At 46.7% G+C, this 22760-nt stretch overlaps 1 protein-coding gene across 1 annotated transcript in view; it reads left to right on the top strand.

Moving 5' to 3' along the window:
* The first annotated feature begins 2406 nt into the window (after nucleotides 1-2406).
* Nucleotides 2407-22760, top strand: part of LOC133118928 (PRKC apoptosis WT1 regulator protein-like) — a 34144-nt gene continuing 13790 nt past the window's right edge. The window contains exons 1-2 of the mRNA XM_061229231.1: nucleotides 2407-2523; nucleotides 2869-3574. Coding sequence (XP_061085215.1) covers nucleotides 3032-3574 — 543 coding nt within the window. The 5' untranslated portion in view covers nucleotides 2407-2523; nucleotides 2869-3031. The remainder of the gene's footprint in view (nucleotides 2524-2868; nucleotides 3575-22760) is intronic.

Genomic DNA, 22760 nt, shown 5'->3' with positions numbered 1-22760 from the left:
TTAAGGGACAAATAGTAATGGGACAATTGGCTGCTCAGCTGTTCCATGGCCAGGTGTGTGTTATTCCCTCATTATCTCATTTACAAGGAGCAGATAAAAGGTCTCGAGTTCATTTCAAGTGTGCTATTTGCATTTGGAATCTGTTGCTGTCAACTCTCAATATGAAATCCTAAGAGCGGTCACTATCAGTGAAGCAAGCCATCATTAGGCTGAAAAATCAAAACAAACCCATCAGAGAGATAGCAAAAACATTAGGTGTGGCCAAATCAACTGTTTGGAACATTCTTAAAAAGAAAGAACGCACTGGTGAACACCAAAAAACCCGGAAGGCCACGGAAAACAACTGTGGTGGATGATTATTTCCCTGGTGAAGAAAAACCCCTTCACAACAGTTGGCCAGATCAAGAACACTCTCCAGGAGGTAGGTGTATGTGTGTCAACAATCAAGAGAAGACTTCACCAGAGTGAATACAGAGGGGTATGGAGAAGGAAAGGAACTGCTCATGATCCAAAACATACCACCTCATCAGTGAAGCATGGTGGTGGTAGTGTCATGGCGTGGGCATGTATGGCTGCCAATGGAACTGGTTCCCTTGTATTTATTGATGATGTGACTGCTGACAAAAGCAGCAGGATGAATTCTGAAGTGTTTCGGGCAATATTATCTGCTCATATTCAGCCAAATGCTTCAGAACTCATTGGACGGCGCTTCACAGTGCAGATGGACAATGACCCGAAGCATACTGCGGAAGCAACCAAAGAGTTTTTTAAGGCAAAGAAGTGGAATGTTATGCAATGGCCAAGTCAATCTCCTGACCTGAATCTGATTGAACATGCATTTCACTTGCTGAAGACAAAACTGAAGGGAAAATGCCCCAAGAACAAGCAGGAACTGAAGACAGCTGCAGTAGAGGCCTGGCGGAGCATCACCAGGGATGAAACGCAGCGTCTGGTGATGTCTATGCATTCCAGACTTCAGGCTGTAATTGACTGCAAAGGATTTGCAACCAAGTATTAAAAAGTGAAAGTTTGATTTATGATTGTTAGTTTGTCCCATTACTTTTGGTCCCTTAAAAAGTGGGAGGCACATATACAAACTGTTGTAATTCCTACACCGTTCACCTGATTTGGATGTAAATACCCTCAAATTAAAGCTGAAAGTCTGCAGTTAAAGCACATCTTGTTTGTTTCATTTCAAATCCATTGTGGTGGTGTATAGAGCCAAAAGGATGAGAATTGTGTCGATGTCCCAATATTTATGGACCTGACTGTATGTATTAACATATTGAATATACCATCATGGCAAATATACATGCATATACTACAAGGAGGAAAACTGGTATTTTAAGCTAAATGAATGATATACCACACACTTAACAATAAACATCACCGGGCCACAAACCGACACGGGGCATGTTGAAACATGTGGATTTTGCACAGTCGCGTTTGAGCAAGAATGATGGGCGAAAGCCGTTGCGAGATTTAGCTACGCATTAACGCTACATAGTACAGCTTTAGTGAAATAATGCATAGGGGTATAATGAATATTATGAAAATATCATGAATCAAAACATACCGTGCTTGGTTTGTTCAGTCAGGTGCACGATCCGTCCAGGAGCTGAACTTTGAACGCTTTATTCCTAGAGCTATGCGTCTCGACTTTAAAGTGTTCTGTTGAATAAAGGCCGCCACTGCACGCATTGTCACGTTGCTGTATGACTTGTGATCGTGTGTGATTTGTGAAGTAAGAACTTCCACATTAGAGGTTAAGTTCTGTCGCCCATTCGAGACGACTGTACAATCTCGGAGGAGCCACAGCAACGAACTGCCAAACGTCACGTCTTTGCTTGGGAGTCTTTCGCTTTTGATTTGACAAGGCTGGAAAAACAGCTCTTTTCACTGCAAAAGTGGCAAACTTTTCAATCGATGCGAAAACACGACATTTAAAATGAAAATCGGTGCTTGCATCGCAGTGCTTAGAGGAAGCGAGAGCTATTTCACTAAAGATTAGAGCCACGCACCGAGACGACTGACAGAAAATCAACAGTTTTATAATTATGAAAATAAATAAACCCTCTAGGCCTGCAGCTCTTTTGTATTAAAGCTCAAACAACATTATTGATTACTGCTGCGCTGCTAGAAACAATGTTGTGCAGAACCTTGTGTGCTAGCATCTCTCTCTCTCTCTCTCTCTCTCTCTCTCTCTCTCTCTCTCTCTCAAACTCTTACTAAACTGAAAACGTTGTAAATATCAATAGTCTGTTTCATTTGCATGTGGCAGCCTACTATTGGAGAATACGTCCATATAGGGTATCCTGTGGCCACTCGCGAACCGCCGCCACACTTGCAATGTCCGCTAATGTTTCGGTTTTATTCGTGTCAACTCGGGAACATTCGGCCGCCAGAGACTGAGCAGAGCGAGCGCAACTCTCCAGTCTGCGTGTGACAAATCAAACGGGCAGCTGGAGTGCACATCTCCGCCCGCCCGTCACCTGGTGACAGAGAAAACCGTCCGAAATACAGGTAGGTCCTATCAAAAACGCAAGTTCTGTCTCTATCCTGACATTGTAGACTTGTAAAATGTGATATGATATAGGAAGTCCGCGACATTTTTCTTCTGAGAAAACTTTGGTGGAAGTTTTGACTGCGCGTTTGAAAAGTGATGAAAGCGCCAACCGGTCCACGGCAGCGCGTGGGAGACAAGCTTACTCAGGTGGAACCACGTCAGCTCATTTTCGACTTCCTTGGTTTTGACAGACGAGTAAAACTAAGAAATAGCTACAATTTAACAACAACACGCCATTTCTATTGCCATTAATACCGCGTATGCTGGTTTATTTTAACTTTTGTATTAATTTATTTCCCCAGACCCGCTACATTTTGGTTGCAGAAACGGTCTTCAATGGAATGCAGTGCTAGTCGCAAAGACACATTGCTACAAGTCCCTCGACCGTTTAATTTTGAAACGGCAATAACCCTTCCCTAGCACTTTGACTTGTGACAGGTACTTATTAAACAAAAAAAAGAAGGCATGGCGACTGGATATAAGCCGAATGCAACGACGGACTTTCTAGAAGAATGGAAAGCGAAACGGGAGAAAATGAGAGCTAAAATGCTCGGGGATATTGCCGCATCGACCGGTGGGTGCAGCGTTGCCACTACGACCTCCTTCTCTAGGAATACGAACAAAACACAGAACAGCGAATTAAACAACAACGGCAACACAGGTAACGAGGCATCATCGTCTGTCAAATCATATCCAGTGCTTCGGTCGTCGTCATCCACTGCCCTAAGCCGGCGGCCGGAGGATGACCAGCCCCAGACGCCACCCGGGCGAGGAAATAGTCCTCCCGGTGGTAACCTGAAAGCGACACCTCAGCCGGAGAAAGTGCCCGGCACCCCGCAATCGGAGTGCAGCGAGAGTGGGAGTCCAAGCCCCGTAACGGGACCGAGCAAAGGCAAGGAGAAGAAGAGCTCGGGTCCGAGCGCTCGGAAGGGGAAAGGCCAGATTGAGCGGAGAAAACTTAGGGAGAAGCGGAGATCAACAGGTGTCGTCAATATACCATCAAACGAGGTGAGTGCCAAGTTCCCGTTAGCGGAGAAAGGTGTATTTACATGTTGCTATGGGTCATTACATTATCCAGAGCGACGTACAACAAAGTGCATACCCATAACCAGGGCTAAATGCGCTGAAAGACCCTAGAGGGAAGTACAATTCTAGAGGGTCACGTCTAAACGGCTACAGTGGCACGTATACCGGAAGGAGCCTATGTTGATATTCATAATGTATTCGGACCACAGATGGGATTCCATGTTATAAACATAATATAAACATATATAAAACGCAGTAAATATCGTACTTATATTTACTCACTGAGAAACGCGTAAAATCTAACAAGAACATATGCTGAAGAGAAAACCATCACGCTCACGTCCTCTACTATTACATTAAGACTAAACTTCCCAAAACCGTGATTCACATTTGTTTCCCAACGCCTAATGCACATTATGAAACGCAAAAGTAATCGCTGCTTCAGTGGCTCTCATTGAATCACTTACTGTTTTCAGGTGTACAGTACAATTGCAAAACATTGCGTTATTACACACGCATTAGCCTACTTGATAGTCTTAATTAACTTTTCTCTTGTAAAGACTAATTTAGCATGCAGCTGCTGCACCAGTCTGGTTTCTCTTATAGTAGGCCTGCAGAAATCTTGTCACTTTGAACAATTAAACTGACAGCCGGTAAGCATCCTCCATGCTGGCAGTCAGCAGGGGCAAGTATAGTCAGCAGGGGCAAGTATAGCGATATTTCAGTTTTTACCCTTTCAGTCCCCGACCCTATACATTTTCTACCAATCAAACTGACTGCTTTACTACTTAACAAATTAAACTACTACACTACTACATTACATTACAGGCATTTGGCAGACGCCCTTCTCCAGAGCGACGTACAACAATGTGCAAACCCATAACAGGGACAAGTGCGCTGAAAGACCCGAGAGGGAAGTCCAGTTTCAAGTGCTAAGAGTACAACAACGATAAGGACTTGAGCATTGTAGATTAATGTGACAATGGATTATATCTATAAAACCGTCTTTATACAACGCGAAAGAATGATATACGCTTACGGGGGACGATAAGCAGTTTACATAGACAAACGAAAGTAGCAGTGAAACCATCCTAGCGAACACAAGTCTAGTAATAATGACGCACACAATTGTCAGAACTGAAAAATTATCAACTCTCAAGTTTCTCAACCAAAGCCAAAATTTGGGGGGAGCAACTTCATATTGGGCTTTGGACCGAAAGGGTTAAATAGTTCCAACAGGGGAATGTACGCAGTCGTTACTTGACGCCTTTGTGCCAAATTGCGCACAATAATTGAGTTCCGGCCTTCTTTCAGTTGCTAAGGAAGTGGTAGGATGTGTGCCTTTGGCGTTTTGGGGGGTCTCTGTTGGTTAGAATATCTTTTCCTTAGGCCGTCCACACCGCCTGGTTCGAGTGGCTGAAAACTGGGCTTCGGCCAAGCTGTAAAGCTGGTGTCCGACAGCAGATGCTTCGGGCCGAGAAACGTGCGGTCAGGCAGTTTTCTTTCTTCTTCCTGTCAGACATGCAGACGGTGGACGTGTCAATGTCCGGGGAAGTGTGTTGTTTCCAACGCGGTTTGAAAGTCATGTTTGAAAGTCATGAATCCCAGTGTAAAAATATGTGCACTTCTGACCGACTCTGAGGAATGCGACATTTCAGACGCGGTCCGTGCTTTCTCAAGTGAAAGTAACTCAGACTGTTCTGTCCTGAACGAGACACCAGCACAAACCAGATTTTACCATTCCAACAGGATGACACCATATGTCTCAGATCCTTATAATACAGGTTGGAATAGGTAGAAACAGGTTAGATTCGCATCCCAGGAACTTATGTTAATTAAATTAAATTAAATTTAATTGTTTAGAATTGAGAATGCACTCTTTACAGATAAGTGCTTGTACAGAGTGCACACTCTGTACAGATAAGTGCTTGTTTAGTGCGCACTGTACATATTATTGCTCTGTGGTTACTGTAAGTCTGGAGGGAGAGGCTTATGCAGTCGCAGCCAGAGCTTAGACATTCCAGGAAAGGCTCTCCTGACATTCCTGCGTCTCCTCCCACGGAGTGAGAGAGATGTGTCTGTTCCGCGGGCGACCTCTGACCTGCGGGGAAGAATGCGGTCGGCTCGGAGGAGTGCCCCTCCCGATCTGGGCTGGGCGGCGGGGAGCTCGGTGGAGTGCCCCTCCCGATCCCTCCCCTGCGCCGGTCGGCTCGGTGGAGTGCCCCTCCCGATCCCTCCCCTGGGCCGGTCGGTGGGGAGCGGAGGTGAGCTGGTCGGGATTCCGCTCACCGCGAGGTTCACTTCCTGCTCCTGCCTCCTGAGATTGAGTCCCTGAAGCGGGAGGCCTAATCTATGGGCGCCATTGTGTGTGTGTGTGTGTGTGTGTGAGAGAGAGAGTGTGTGTGTGTGTGTGTGTGTGAGAGAGAGAGAGTGTGTGTGTGTGTGTGTGTGCGCGTGCATGATTTTTTATGTGTGTGTGACTTTTTATATGTGTGTGTGTGTGACATTGAGAGTGTGAGTGTGTCTTTGTATATGTATGTTGTAAGGGTAATTTTCTTAATTGATTCTTATTTGACAATGTCTGTTAACATAAAGACAATCACATGATTACAAATAACCTTTTAGTGATAATCCTTATTACTATTAGACCACTTTCTGAATTAAGTGCTTACTAGGAGTCTTTCTCTGTCTCTCTCCCAGCAGACAGACAGCCTTTGACCTTAATGTCTCTGCTTCTCAGCTAGCACATTCTGGTCTTACAGCAAGGTCAACAAGGGGTAATAAGAAGACAAAATACTGATAAATGTTCGTGGCCAGCTTCATGTCTTTTTGTTTTGGTGAAGCCCCCCCTTCTGGAAAAGTGTGTATAAGAGTCCTTACTATGTCTGATTCAAAACAGAAAGCCGGTAAGCTTTCTCACTTTCTGTCATTTCTTTGCAAATAAATACGAAACTTAAACTCAAGTATAGCTATCGTTGTTTTACTGGGATCTGTTTCATCACACGATGTTTGGCGAGGAGGATGGGATCGCTAATGTGGTTCTTCCCTATACAGAACAGTCTGTGACGCGGACAGCCAGTGTACACTGCCAGGAGTTAGAGTCCCCTGAACCGAAAAACCCACGCCACGAAGGGATTGTAAGCAATCGGCTATGGGGAAGAATGATGGTATCCGGTCCAGTTCTGAGACGTTTATGTGTGGGGTAACCAATACGCAATCCCAAAAAAAGAACACTCAGGTGAGGCCGGAGTAAATCACTAAAAGGTACCTTGTTTGACTTGGGGCCGACGGGCCCATCACTCAGGGAGTGATTCAAACACAAGAGCCGGTTTGCTCTCACTAACACTCTAGGGACCGGGTCCCAAGCGCTGAGAGTGTTAGAGAGTGTTTGGTAGCAATACTAATACTCTGGGACTGAGTCTCAAGCGCTGATAGATGTAATAGTTAATCGTTAATCAACTATTATAATTGATTGGTCTTAATGAGTAAATACGTATAAAAAAGAACTGAGCTCTAAAGTAAATTGCCTTGTTGTGTAATATGGTATGTTTTGTTGTCAATGAGAGTGCAAGCTGAAAACAGGCCAGTGTGATAGAGGCGTTGTGTAGCGGGTCTGTGTGTGTGTGTGCGCGCATGTGTGAAAGTGTCGACATTGGAGACAAATTGTCTTTTAGATTTACTCTGATTAGGTTAGGTGCACCTTAAAAAAAAGTAATTAAGTTAATTCAGTAAAAAAAATATAGAATAATTTTGATGAAACTTGCGCATTAAAATAAGTAAAAAGGAAAATTATTAATAATAAGGTACAGACTGGTAGTGGGGTGAGGTAATAACCATGAGATCGAAGAGTTCAAAGAGGCAAGACCCAGAATTTACGTGTCCTATGAAAATATGGGTCAGAAGCCACACACGAGTGTGTTATCATTTTATACTGTAAAAATAAACATAAATGGAAATATGTTTGAAGTAGATTTGTGGAAAAAATAAACAATGTCAAAACAGGAAAAGCAGGCTTAGAGGGAAGAAGGAGATACATCTGCAGAAAAATAATTATAATTAAAAACGTTTTTAAATGTATTACAATAAAAAAAAAAACCCATTTTATTCAGTGTTACCTCCTGGCATATTGAAAAAATAAAAATTCTTCAAACAATGTGTATCTACATGTATGCATGTGTGTGTGTGTGTGTGTGTGTGTGTGTGTGTGTGTGAACGTTCATACCCGAACAGCTTGTTAAACTTCCGGTTGGAACGAAAACCGGCTCACACACGAGCCCCCAGGACTGAGATGTGGCTTTTAAAAGAATATAAAATGTTTGAACCGCCTGAGATAAAATATCCTTCTCTTTCGGACATGTGCGCAACCTCTTCATTCTGGCCACACAGTTTAGTCAATGGGGTCAAAAGTGCAGTCGGCGCTGAGCAGGGTACGCTGAGCCGAGTCGGGGGTTCCCCTGTGTCCTGGCTACATTTCCACCCTGCCTCTTTCAACCAGCCACCAAATCATCCCATCATCATCATTGGCGTTTAGCAGAGCGACGTACAGACTAAGCAGGAGACAATCCCCTGGAGCAATGCAAGGTTAAGGGCCTTGCTCAAGAGCCCAACGGCTGTGCGGACCTTATTGTGGCTACACCGGGATTAGAACCGCCGACCTTGCGCGTCCCAGGCATTTACCTTAACCACTACGCTACAGGCCCCCCCTGATTCAACTGGCAAAAACGTCGTCCTCCCTCTCTCCACCTCAGCTGATGTGCGGTGAGCATTCGGCTAAAAAATGCGCGCATCACCAGAACCCAAAAACCCAACCAAACAAAACCTGCTCTGCGTTACGAAACAATTCAAGGGGGAAAAAAAAAGAATCGGAAAGAAGTTGTTAAGCCTTTTTTCAAAAACTCAATTCGGTCAAGAAATTGACTGACTGTGCTTTTGGCTTTCTCCAATCTCCTAGTGCGTCCTTATCTTCACTTCCCGGGAATGCTCTTCCCAGACGGCACTTATCATTACAGCAGTTTATACTTGGAATTTCCGGCCCTTCCCTTCTGAAAAGGAATTCTTTAGATAGAGTGTTGAGTGGAGGAGTCATCCATGTATTCGCCTTCAGTAGGCCACAAGGATTTCATGTACGAAAGACAATTTTGTTTTAAATAAAAACATTCACGTTCAACAAACCTAATGGTGTATTTATGACACTTACGGTGTTTAGAAAATGTATGGTCTGGAAAATCGAGAAATGTCGAAATATTTAAAATGGGGGGAAATCCCCCTGCAGGGACCCCCGGGAGTGTTATTTCTGTTTGAGCCCCACTAGCTGTGGTCCAGGAGGACGTGGGAGAAGCGCGGGGTGTGGGGGGGGGGGGGGGGGGGGAGGAAATGGGGGCTGGCGGGTTCTCAGAGTTCTACAGTGACCAATGACAATGTCCCCTGCTCCGACAGTGGCCCAAAGTGACCAATGCGAATGATGTTTGCTCTAACAGAGGCTCAGACTGACCAATGAGAATGACTCCTGCTCCAACAATGGCCCAAAGTGACCAATGAGAATGACTCCTGCTCCGACAGAGGCTCAGAGTGACCAATGAGAATAACATTGTCACAATCCAACTGGACACCCACCAATCATGAGCGTTACAGTCAGTAACGGGATATCAGAGAAGGAGTGGAGTGCTGGAAATGGCTAATCTCTTTGCTCATGGGAATCAGTTCGCTGAGTTCGGTACAAAGATTCATTAAAATTAAATTAAATTAAATTAATGGCATTTGGCAGACTTATCCAGAGCGGTGTACAGTTGATTAGACTAAGCAGAGACAATCCTCCCCTGGAGCAATGCAGGGTTAAGGGCCTTGCTCAAGGGCCCAACAGCTGTGCGGATCTTATTGTGGCTACACTGGGGATCGTACCACCGCCCTTCTGGGTCCCAGTCTTGTACCTTAACCACTACGCTACAGGCTGCTCCTGACGATGCAATTCTTTTGATGTGGTCAGCATATTCCAGAATACTCACAATTCAACAGCTATACAGCAACAGCTAAGCAACGGCTTAACCTTGCAATAATTTATTATTAAACAGTTTGTGCTGAAACCCCCCCAAAAATACATCCTATCAAGCATCATTTTTTTTGTGGCAGTCACAGACTGATATTTGATGGTTTATATAGACACGGCTGTAGGGCTGATGGTTTATATAGACACGGCTGTAGGGCTGATGGTTTATATGGACACGGCTGTAGGGCTGATGGTTTATATAGGCATGGCTGTAGGGCTGATGGTTTATATGGACACGGCTGTAGGGCTGATGGTTTATATAGGCATGGCTGTAGGGCTGATGGTTTATATAGGCATGGCTGTAGGGCTGATGGTTTATATAGACACGGCTGTAGGGCTGATGGTTTATATGGACACGGCTGTAGGGCTGATGGTTTATATAGACACGGCTGTAGGGCTGATGGTTTATATGGACACGGCTGGAGGGCTGATGGTTTATATAGACACGGCTGTAGGGCTGATGGTTTATATAGACACGGCTGTAGGGCTGATGGTTTATATAGGCATGGCTGTAGGGCTTATGGTTTATATAGACACAGTTGTAGGGCTGATTCCTATGTGGTTCTGACAGTGAGTCGCTGGTAAAGGCCCATAGCCTGACTCCCAGGTCCTCCATCTTTTTACATACAGATTTGATGCGAGCGATTCGCCCTGGAAAAATTCATGCCCTGCCGCATCTCCCAGTATGTAAGCAGAGGAGTAAATACATCCATAATCCTTTCTCTGAAATGACCCGGGATAGGAACTCACGGCTCCCTAGGAATTGTGGGACAGCAGCGGTAATGCGGTGGAATGTCACGGACCCCCGGGGGGGAGATTTCGGGGCCGGCCGGTTTCCACGGAGACGGGGTCGGACCCTGGCCGTTATCGCATCCGGCGGGCCGAGGCGCTAAAAATAGAACTTTGCGCTCAGCGCCTCTCCGCATAACCGAGCCAACAGCACCAACATCCCACACTGCATTTCACCATTTAACCTCCAAAACGGTCCCGAGTATGTGTGTGTGTACGTGTGTGTGTCTGTGTATGTGCGTTCGTGGGTGCGTGTATGTGTGCATCCGTGTATGTGTGTGTGCACCAGCATGTGTGCATCTGTGTATGCGTGTACATGTGTGCGTGTGTGCATGTGTGTGTGCATGTGTGTTTGCATATACGTTTAGTTAGCCTGTTTCATCATGTCATGAAAGTTTTTTTTTTTTTTTTAAATGAATTTACTTCAAACTGTAATCCTCAGTGCAGTAATCCTAAAGCACCAAATCCCTAAGTGATGCATGACAGCGGATTAGCCCGACGTCCCTTTCCAGATAAACAGTGTCAGCTCAGATAGAGGTTCCTTTCCTGTCTCACTGTCAGTTGGCTAACAGGCTAACGGTTTGTCCTTTTGGGAGGATAAACGTGAACCGAAGATTAAAGGTACAATGGGTCATTTCAAACTCCTAGCGGTCAAGAGAGGAGTTGCAGCGACAAACACGCTCAAACCACAACACTGTTCATCCCTCCCCCATCTCTGTGAACGCACTGACGTTGAAACGCCATTGGCTGTGGCAATTAGAACCAATTTTTAACCAATGAGCTTGAATTATTGTACATCTGTAGTGTCGGTGTGTCAACTGTATATTTTGAAACCCAAATTTAAGGACTATAAACACGGCAGAGGGTGAGTCAACATGTCAGTGAGCCTTTTTTAAACGATAGGAAGGGATTTACAACGGTCTTGCGACAATGTTTTAACCCAAAAACCTTAGCTATTGTACCTTTAATGTCGCCTCCTACAACTTACATTTAAGGAGGCAAAAAAAACCTCACTGAAGACCAACACCTTTCCTCCCAATTTCATACACAGTCAAGATATCGCACATTACCCACAAAATATTTCACGTCCTGCCGTTTCATATTCAGCCCGAGAGAGCGCGGCTGAGCTCAGGGCAGCGACGCTAGCCGCGGTAGCGCCGATGCTAAAGTGCATTTTGTGGGCAGACAGGAGCCCCGCGGTTCCAGGCACACCTCTGCTGTTATCACGCGTGTCACCCGGGCGGAAACGCAGACACGCTGAGGGGCACGTGACCCTCCACTCGTCCCGGCGTCCAGACAAAGAAACCTGCTAAATACGGACACCCTCTCACACATTCTGTCTGTGGGGTGGATAACAGCAGTACAAGAATACGTGCCGTTTTAGGGCCGCGGTGGCGCAACAGGCTAAGACGCGGCGGACTAGCGGTTGCAGTTCGCCGCAGCTGCACACCGGGGACCGGGGTTCGATTCCCGGTCCTGCCAAAAAGCCAAGTTTGGCCGGCTCACGCGGAGCGGCATGATTGGCTCGCTGCTCTAGAGGGAGGGACTTGGCAGGGTTAGTAGATCACCGCGCAACAAAAAGCACCTCGGGCGCCTCGGAATCACGGTCACGAGCATGAGACGAGACGGCTTGAAGAAGGCGTGCCGCTCTCCTTCGGGCCGCCGAGGGACGGGGTGCGAGCGGTGTGTCTAACACTAGCTCTAATTGAATCAGACGGGGTCCAACTGGCTACCAAATTGGGAGAAAAAGGAAAAATAAAATGTAAAAAATACGTGCTGTTCCTCAACCTGGCAGGGTAGCGTCGGGGCGCGCTTGCGTAATCGCGCATCGCCGATGTGCCGTTCACGCTGTTACCGCCATTATTGCAGATGGCAAACGCTCGTCTAGCGAGCGTCTGGCCTTTCCCGCAGTAGAAGGAAAGTCATCGGGACGGGGATCGTCAAATCTGACCGGGGAGCGGGGACGGAGGACCGGACGCGACCGGAAAGGGAATCTCCAATCTCACGGAACGTGTGAGAACCACGAATACAATCGAGGGTTCTCCCCAATATAATCTAAGGGAACCACTTGTGGAGAAAGGGGAAAACGGAAAACAGGACAGAAACTCCCTGGCGAAACGCCAACTAAAATAGGACCGAAAACCTAGTACACAAGTCTATTTTGGCTTAATAGATGAAAGGAAAATAATAAAGAAAACCTGATGCGGTTACCCGAATACAGGGTAACACGCCTCTAAGTCTCTAATGCAAAACCAGCCTCGCAGGCTACCTCTACCTGACTCAGCGTCTGAAACACAATGTAACACTCAAGCACAGAGCGGAGGGACAATGAGTCTTAAATAGAGTAGAGCCCGCCTACCAATAACTGATAATTGGTCAGTAATTAGACTGCACCTGGAAACCAATTAACCAAGGCAGCAATCTGCACCGAAAAACGGTACTGCCCGGAAAATGAGTAGGAAAACCCTGACAGATATGTCCTGCATATTAAATGAAGGGAGCACAAACAATACACCCTGAAATTTTTTTTTTTTTTTTAACAACCCAGATAACTAATTTTCCTTTTGATTTAGACTAAAGTGAGTCATTTCTACACAAGAGCATTAGTCTGCCATTAGCATGTCAGTTCTGTAAGGATATTCACTTCTGAACAAACGCCTAATACCAACCTCCTGCGCTGGGGCAGTACAAACTTTGTTGCTTTGGTTCAGTGTTAAAAACACACTTAGAGAATTGAGTTAATAAACTGAAGCGTGCTCAATAATGATTTCATCTTAGCATTAAAAACACCTGAATGTTTAATGTCGCTGTTAAAGGTACAGTCGGTAAGATTTTTGCGTTGAAACATTGTTAAGAGACCACTGTGAATCCCTTCCTATCATTGAAGAAATCTCACTGACAGTTCACACACTGACATTGGACAATAATTCAAGCTCATTGGTTGAAAATTGGTTCTAATTGCCACAGCCAATGGCATTTCAACGTCAGCGCGTTCACAGAGAAGGGGGAGGGATGAACAGTGTTGTGGTTGGAAGGTGTTTGTCGCTGCAATCCCCCTCTCGACCGTTAGAAGTCAGAAATTACCTATCGTACCTTTATATAAGCACACCTTTAATTGGCCGGGTTCTAAAGACTCCTTGTTATCACAGGCTGAAGGACTCCCTGTTACCTGGCGGCCGCAGTCAGACGGAAGGTTGGGTCGAAACGCCGTCAGGCCTTATCGCCGACGGCGATAAATCCAGGTTCTGTGACCGCTCCGCTCCTGTCTCATATTAAACCCACGACCGCGTTCCCTGCCGACCGATGAAACGAGAAAAACGGGCTGTTGGGCTCCCGATTTATTACTTCGCCGAAACGAAAAAGGAGGAGATTAACTGCGGTGCCACGGCGGGCGAGATCGTATCTCTGCGGGGAAAAGCGCTCGCTCTCCGTTTCTTTCTGAAGCGTCTGTGTGAAAACATGCTTCCGCTGCTGTGGCTGTTGACGCGGTCCGCATCCAGCCCGATGCTGGTTAAGCGGGCCAGACTGCCTCACGACGTGATAACAGAGGTTTCACTGCAATGGAAGGCTAATGTGTTGGAGCCTTCGGGTTGTGGTTCCTCTGTTCGCTGGATGTGATATCGGACAGTTCGGGTTGTGGTTCCCCTGTTCGCTGGATGTGATATCGGACAGTTCAGGTTGTGGTTCCTCTGTTCGCTGGATGTGATATCGGACAGTTCGGGTTGTGGTTCCTCTGTTCGCTGGATGTGATATCGGACAGTTCAGGTTGTGGTTCCTCTGTTCACTGGATGTGATATCGGACAGTTCAGGTTGTGGTTCCTCTGTTCACTGGATGTGATATCGGACAGTTCAGGTTGTGGTTCCTCTGTTCACTGGATGTGATATCGGACAGTTCAGGTTGTGGTTCCTATGTTTGCATGTACTGGACACTGTTTTCACAATGTGGGCCTCTGCATGGGACTCTTTTTAATTGGCAGAATAAAGATTTTGGGGAGAAATGTAGCTGTACTGGGTTTCACTCACGGACCAAATTGGCTGAGTACCCGTCTTCTGTGGGAGCCGTTTCTGGCATTAATACACTTCTCCACTTCATTCCATGTTTTATTCGACATTTAAATTAGTCTTCTGTCCCTTTGTCCTTTATGTCAAAATGGAGGGGGGTCCACCATCTGTTGAGCAGTTGAAATATCTTCCTTGCGGACTAGAGCAGTTATTTGTGGGAAGTGTGTCTCAGCTCAGCTCCAGTTATTGTCCCCCTGCCCTGCCCCTCCCTCACCTGCAGCGGAATGTTGCAACACAATCCCCCCCCCCCCCCACACACACACACACACACAGAGCCCCACCCTCACTCCCTCCCACCCTGAACAACAGACTTCATCCATCACTGCTGACACCCTTCGCTGCTTGCATACTGCTGTCATTTCGGGCCCCGGCGGTGTCAGCAGATCCAGGCCCACATTCAAACCCCGCTCCCCATCAAAACTCAATTCAAAACTGGTCCGAGTTTGTAAGCTCCTTTTCTATTGGCTACCCAATAAGAATTATTACACATTCTGTGCTTGTCACCGTTGTGCTGGTTACACATTCTGTGCTTGTCACCGTTGTGCTGGTTACTCATTCTGTGCTTGTCACCGTTGTGCTGGTTACACATTCTGTGCTTGTCACCGTTGTGCTTGTTACACATTCTGTGCTTGTCACCGTTGTGCTGGTTACTCATTCTGTGCTTGTCACCGTTGTGCTGGTTACACATTCTGTGCTTGTCACCGTTGTGCTTGTTACACATTCTGTGCTTGCACGTCCATCCTTTGCAAAGTGTGGTGTGTTCAGACCAGATATACTGCCCTGGAGCAGATACGGCCTGACCCCACGGTCCCGTCTCCGGGAGGAAGATGGGCCGGCGTTCCGTTAAAGTGACATCCCTGTGTTTATCCCACACGCGTGAGGACTACCTTCCCAGAGGGTTCAGCGGGATTGATTGCTCTTTCGCCTCAAGGGACTCAAGGGTCCCTTGGTTCAGGGAAAATGGCTTCACTGAGCTTTCTTTCAGAGATGATTCATCATAATTATGTCAACCAGAGTTTTTCATCCGGCATATATAAAAGCCTATTATCACTTTACTCACAAATCTGCAGTTAACTTCACTGCAATGCATTCAGCAATGTTGGAGTTCATCTTATGTGTGTGTGTGTGTGTGCATGCATAATTCCTGATATCAAATGCAGCACAGCATTTTGTATCATGAAAGATGGGCCATATTTTCAAAGATTGGATCCGCAATAACAAAACAGAACAGAAATGGATTGCAGGCTTTTAAATCAAAACAGAGCTGCATATGAATTCAAATGAGGTTCAAAGCTCCGGTTCCCACCAGTTTTTCTGGTGCGTTTTCCCAAGTTGTGGCAACATTTTCAAATGTTCTGGCCAACAGCCTTCATCAATTAAATGTTCACGCGCTGACCGCAATGTTCTCTACCCGAAACCTGAAAACATTACCAAAGGTGTGCAAGTAAAGGAGACAGTAACTGCCAATCAGACAATTTGTTTTCAGGCCAGTTCCTCAGCGGCAGCCAATCGAAAGACGGTTTACAGGTTTAAACAGCAAGGGATTGATCGCACTGCTGTAACTGCCAATTCAACCAAACAGACGACTGAATGGAAGACATCTCCGTTTTTAAGGACTACGCTGCTGTGTTACTGATGAAACGAGCCGGTGATTTTCCTTCAGTTTAGGACCCCATCCTGGTAACAGTAACTGGTTTGAACCCCAGGTAACGTGCTACCACGGTCCCGCACATTAAAACAGCATCAGCGCTAATATTAGCGTTCCGTTCCGCCGATACATCCTGCAGCGGTGGTTCGTGGGAAAGCAAAGTTGTTCGCGCTCCCGCTGCCAGTCGTACCAATAGAACTTCCCGGAACAAAACGGGAAATAATCCGTGGCAGTTTGAAGACGAAATGAAGACGACAAATTTGACCGGAATGATTCATATCGATCGGCTGTTAAAGCCACTGTTGGCTGAGGTAGCCTATCTGTCGATATTCGTTGCGGGAAATTGGCTCGGTTTGTAAACAAAAACTGACAAATTAAGTTTTGTTTATCGGCCGGAGACGAACTTCCCTCGGTATCCTTCCTTTCCCTCCTTACAGGGAGCCTTTGCACTTCTGCGTCGAGTCTACGTGGCGTAGCCTACACGTAGCCCCTACGCCGTTGGGAGCATTTATACTTGTGCGTTGGGGTGTCTGCGTCGGCCTGCAATTACACCGCCAAAACGCTAGTTTTCCTCGTCACTATATCCCATAATCATTTGCGATTAACTGTATGGATCTCACTTCCGTTAAATTAATGGCGGATGAACGCTCTGCGCGGCTCTCCTTGGCACACGTTTTGGGCTTCGGTTGAGACATTTGTGAAAGTTGAAAAAACTTTCATTGGGTTTTAATAGGGGCTGAAAACAATAGTATGGCAGTAATTTTGATTGGGTGTAAAGGTTTATACCTGCAACGTGTAATAAACCATCGACTGCTTTCGACCTCCAGTTTGTCTCGGCAGCCCTGGTCGACTTCGACAGAGACGTGAACGTTTCGGCTTCAGAGTCGTGAAGAATCGCAGACCAGAACCGCCATACCAACGCGTTATGAACCGGTTACAACCGGTTACAAATGACCCTCAGCCTGTACTTGAGCACAGTAAAATCATCAGGATACTCTTGCAGCCTGCAGCTGTAGTCGATACTCATGCACACGTCAGAAAAGTTATGATACAGTCAATTAAATAATTAAGAGCAGAAGTTGGGACAAAATGCTGAAGATCAGCCCTTACATGAATACGTGTATGCAGTACATGTTGTAGGCGCGTGGTATATTATATGCACTGATGTTCGATGCCGCGAGTGCTTATACTCCAACCTGGCAACCCGTGAAGTAGGCAATTCAACCTTTCTAAACACAGAGTTTCAAAGCGCTTCGCAAAGAACTGAAAACGTGAATGAGCACAAATGGATACATCGATAAAACGTGTGTGTGTGTGTGTGTATGTGTGCATGTGTATGTGAGTGTGTGTGTGTGTGTCTGTGTGCGTATGTGTGTGTCTGTGTGTGTGTGTGTGTATGTATGTGCATGTGTGTGTATGTGTGTGTCTGTGTGTGTGCATGTGTGTGTGTATGTGTCTGTGTGCATGTGTATGTGCGTGTGTGTGTGTGTGTCTGTGTGTGTGTGTGCGTATGTGTGTGTGTGCGTGTGTGCGTGTGTGTGTGTGTGCGTGTGTGTGTATCTGTGCGTGTGTGTGCGTGTATGTATGTGTCTGTATGCGTGTGTGTGTGTGTGTGTCTGTGTGCGTATGTGTGTATGTCTGTGTGCGTGTGTGTGTGTGTCTGTGTGCGTGTGTGCGTGTCTGTGTGCGTGCGTGTGTGTCTGTGTGTCTGTGTGTGTGTGAGCACACATGTCCCGGTTAATCCAGGAGAGTTGGGGACCCTGCAGGGCCTGAAGAGGGACGTGTCCCACCATGTGAGCACCCCTGTGGCACGCTCCATACGGCAGAATGAGGAAGGTTCTGGAAGCAACCAGTCAGCCCACACTGTGGCCCTCACTGCATCCGGAGAGGAGTGTATTCAACCGGACCTTTCACCTCCTGTCTCCTGGCTGGCTCAGCCAATCATATCTGTTTCTGTGTGTATGTGTGTGTGTGTGTGGATGTTTGTTTGTGTGTATGTGTGTGTGTGTGTGGATGTTTGTTTGTGTGTATGTGTGTGTGTTTGCAAAGTAGACTTGACGATGGAGGCTAAACCACCACAAGTTCCCACATTCAAGCCTCTTTCCCAAGGGTAATTGTAGTCCCTTTTTCTAGGTTTTGCCTCCATCCAGAGAATGTTTATCTCTTATTGGTTCTTCATGTGGCCTTTTTCAGCCAAACAAAGTTTAGCAAGTTCATCTCCGAGCTGTGTTTGTGCAGGAAAGAAAAAACTGTTTGCATTTGGATTTCATTTCTGGGACAGGACATATAAAGCTCTGAGGAAGTGTTGATTCAGTCCTGGCCTCGCCTGTAAGAACTAAAGACGTGGCTCTATCCTTATCACCCCCCCCCCCCCACAAGACCCTTAGTTAGACGTGTCAATCATTTTAATAGCACATTATTGTGCTCTGTTCAAAAATGTGCATGTGTCCGCTGTTCCCTGATCAAACACACCAGTGTGTGAACAGCAGACTCATGAACTCACGCCAGCCACACACACACACACACAAGCACACGCACACACTGACACACAAACACACACATGCACAAACACACAGAAACACACATGGACACAAACACACATACACACAAACACACACACCCACACACATGGATACACATACACACAAACACACACACCCACACACATGGATACACACACATGGACACACATACACACAAACACACAAACACACAAACCCACACACGGACACACACACGCACACACACAGAAACACACATGGACACACAAACACACACACCCACACACGCACATACACACACACACAAACACGTACACAAACACACACACACACACACCAACACACATGGATACACATACACACAAACACACACACACACGCACGCACATACACACACACACAAACACACACGCACACATACACACAAACACACATGGACACACACACACACACACACACACAACACTGCCGCTCATCATTCCAGCCGATTTAACGGCGGTTCTCATGCATTGGTATAACCTGTCATTTTGTGGTTAAGGGCTCTTTACATTGCAGTTATTCAGCTGACGCTTTTATTCAAAGTGCCTTGACTAAGCAGGGGACAATCCCTCCCTGGAGCAATGTTGGGGTTAAGGGCCTTGCTCAAGGGCCTAAGTGCGTATCTTGGCGTAGCTACACTGCGGCTTGAATTACCAACCTTCTGGGCCCCAGTCATGTACCTTAGCATTAGGCTATAGCACCTTAGCCACTAGGCTATAGCATCTTAGCCACTAGGCTATAGCATCTTATCCACTAGGCTATAGCATCTTAGCCACTAGGCTATAGCATCTTGACCACTAGACTATAGCATCTTAGCCACTAGGCTATAGCATCTTCACCACTAGACTATAGCATCTTAGCCACTAGGCTATAGCACCTTAACCACTAGGCTATAGCACCTTAACCACTAGGCTATAGCACCTTAACCACTAGGCTATAGCACCTTAACCACTAGGCTATAGCACCTTAGCCACTAGGCTATAGCACCTTAGCCACTAGGCTATAGCACCTTAGCCACTAGGCTATAGCACCTTAACCACTAGGCTATAGCACCTTAGCCACTAGGCTATAGCACCTTAACCACTAGGCTATAGCACCTTAGCCACTAGGCTATAGCACCTTAGCCACTAGGCTATAGCACCTTAACCACTAGGCTATAGCACCTTAGCCACTAGGCTATAGCACCTTAACCACTAGGCTATAGCACCTTAACCACTAGGCTATAGCACCTTAGCCACTAGGCTATAGCACCTTAGCCACTAGGCTATAGCACCTTAACCACTAGGCTATAGCACCTTAGCCACTAGGCTATAGCACCTTAACCACTAGGCTATAGCACCTTAACCACTAGGCTATAGCACCTTAACCACTAGGCTATAGCACCTTAGCCACTAGGCTATAGCACCTTAACCACTAGGCTATAGCACCTTAGCCACTAGGCTATAGCACCTTAACCACTAGGCTATAGCACCTTAACCACTAGGCTATAGCACCTTAACCACCAGGCTGCAGGCTGCCCCTGCACACCCCCGCACACTTCACTCCATGGCCCTCTCTGAGTGCGCCGTGTTCCTTGTGCGTTCGAAGCCGCCGAGTGATACACACCGGGGGCCTCTCCTCGGCCTGGTTTCCTCCGCGCTGGTTGCCAGGTAACGGCCGGCGGGGGAAGCTGGAGAGACGCGTGGCGTCCGGGGAGGAATGCGCCGGAGAGCCGGCAGGCTTCCATTTAAGGGAAAAGATCCCGGAGCCGGGAATATTTACCCTGCCCAGGAAAACATTCCAGCGGGGCCTCGAAACCTCCCTGTTCCAAAACTGCAGCCTTTTCTGATTCTTCCTTCTTGGACTGGGACCGAGGGACACGCACACACAAAGGCACTCTCTACCTCTCTCCCTCCATCCCTCTCTCTCTCTCACTCAAATTCAAACTGCTTTATTGCCATGAAATACTCTGGTAAATATTGCTTAGCATACACATAGAAATAGCAATAGGAATATGAACTTCACTCACTCACTCACTCACTCACTCACTCACTCACTCACTCACTCACTCACTCACTCACTCACTCACTCACTCACTCACTCACTCACTCACTCACTCACTCACTCACTCACTCACTCACTCACTCACTCACTCACTCACTCACTCACTCACTCACTCAGTGGGAATGGGTGGCCACTGCTTTCAGGCTACTCCACAGAAACGTCCCACTGACCACGCACACACACAGCACACACCCTGATCTGCACAGGCTGTGTGGATCCCATTGGAGGGGAATGTCTTTAAAAAAATATATATATATTCCAAAATGACTCACTTGGGTCAACCAAGCCCTGCGTCGAGTAACCATGACAATGAAAAGATTCTCAAACGCATTTCTTTGTAGTTGTCGTCACAGGAAGGCAATCGTAACAGAACGGACTTTCTGAAAAGGAAAGGAAGGCCTCTCGTTGCGCAGAGGTAGCCTTTTTTGATGCTGTGGTTTTTTAAAAAAAGAACAGACCTGTAATGTCTGTACCCGAAAGAGTAATACACCGTGACTTTGGTTCTCGTCTTTCTTTCCGAGAGACGATCGGGGGTATTAGACCACCGGGCAATGAGGCCAGAGAGTAGGCTCTGTGTAGAGATTGCACAGTAGCTCAAGCAGGTTTTAGGTTACCCTACACAGACGGGTTGCCAGTCCGTCGCGTTAAAATGACAAACGGAGGACTGGTCTCCCACCGAACGGACGGACAGGGGTGGCACACGCGCACTTGTCGTTAAGTCCGGAACAGGCCGGCGCATCCGGGGATTCCCGAATCTGAAGAGCGTGACTCCTCAGGCGAAGTCGGGCAGGATATCGGAAGCTCAAAACACCGAGGCTTTAAAGTAAACAGGGTTCGCTTCCTGGGGGGGGGGATGTAAACAGGAAACGGCCGGAATCTTGAGTCAGCTTCTTTTCGGGATTGCGAGTTGGTCCAATAATGGCCTGACTGGGGGCGGTCCGCTTTAGTCCCGTTAGGTAGGAGGGCTTCTGGTTTTCATTGCACCCAACATATTAACCACAGGGTGACATTCATTCCGCCACAGGGGCGGTCTGCAGTGTAGTGGTTAAGGTAAATGACTGGGACACGCAAGGTCGGTGGTTCTAATCCCGGTGTGGCCACAATAAGATCCGCACAGCCGTTGGGCCCTTGAGCGAGGCCCTTAACCCTGCATTGCTCCAGGGGAGGATTGTCTCCTGCTTAGTCTAATCAACTGTATGTCGCTCTGGATAAGAGCGTCTGCCAAATGATAATAATGTAATGTAATGTGACTTTTATTTTGCCTCCTCTCCTTGCTGTAAAGGATAGAATACAGTATATTACAGGAGAGTTCTGGAAGTTTCCCTGCAAATGGGATGAATAGATACATTCTATCTGTACATAGCATTCTGTTTAAAAATACAGCTTGAGAAGAAGACAGTATACACTGTGTATTGACCCATTGCTTTGAGGCATTTCAGTTCACGAGAAGATCAGTGATCCAAACCACATGCTTGAAGATGACATGTGTACAGGGTTTTTCCTAATGCGTTCAGTCCTAAAGTACTTATCATTTGGCGTTGGGTTAGACTGGGGATGTTGATGTGAGTGTGTGTCTGTGTTTGTGTGTGAGGGAGAGAGAGAGTGCGTGTATGTGTGTGTGAATGTGTGTGTGTGTGAGTGTGAGTGTGAGAGAGAGAGTGTGTATGTGTGTGTGAGAGAGAGTGTGTGTGTATGTGTGTGTATGCGTGTGTGTGTGTGTGTATGCGTGTGTGAGTGTGAGTGTGTGTGCGCGCGTGTATGTGTGTGTGTGAGTGTGTGTGTGTGTGTGTGTGAGTGAGTGTGTGTGTGTGTGTCAGTGTGTGAGAGTGTGTGTGTGCGTGTGTGTGTGTTTGTGTTTGTATGCCAGACTATGAGTCATCAGACAAGCACTTCCCATTTGCAAACTTGCATTCTTCAAAAAAAACATCAAAGGGTGAACTGATTCAAAATGCCTGCTAAAGATGCTCTTTTACTAATCAGTTTTTTTTTTTTTTACATTGAATCACAAGAACAACCTATTGCAATCTATAAGCTCAGAAGATG

The sequence above is a fragment of the Conger conger genome, chromosome 19 (genome assembly GCF_963514075.1).
Source record: "Conger conger chromosome 19, fConCon1.1, whole genome shotgun sequence".
Classification (NCBI taxonomy): Eukaryota; Metazoa; Chordata; class Actinopteri; order Anguilliformes; family Congridae; genus Conger; species Conger conger.
This window is presented reverse-complemented; position numbering and strand designations above follow the sequence as displayed.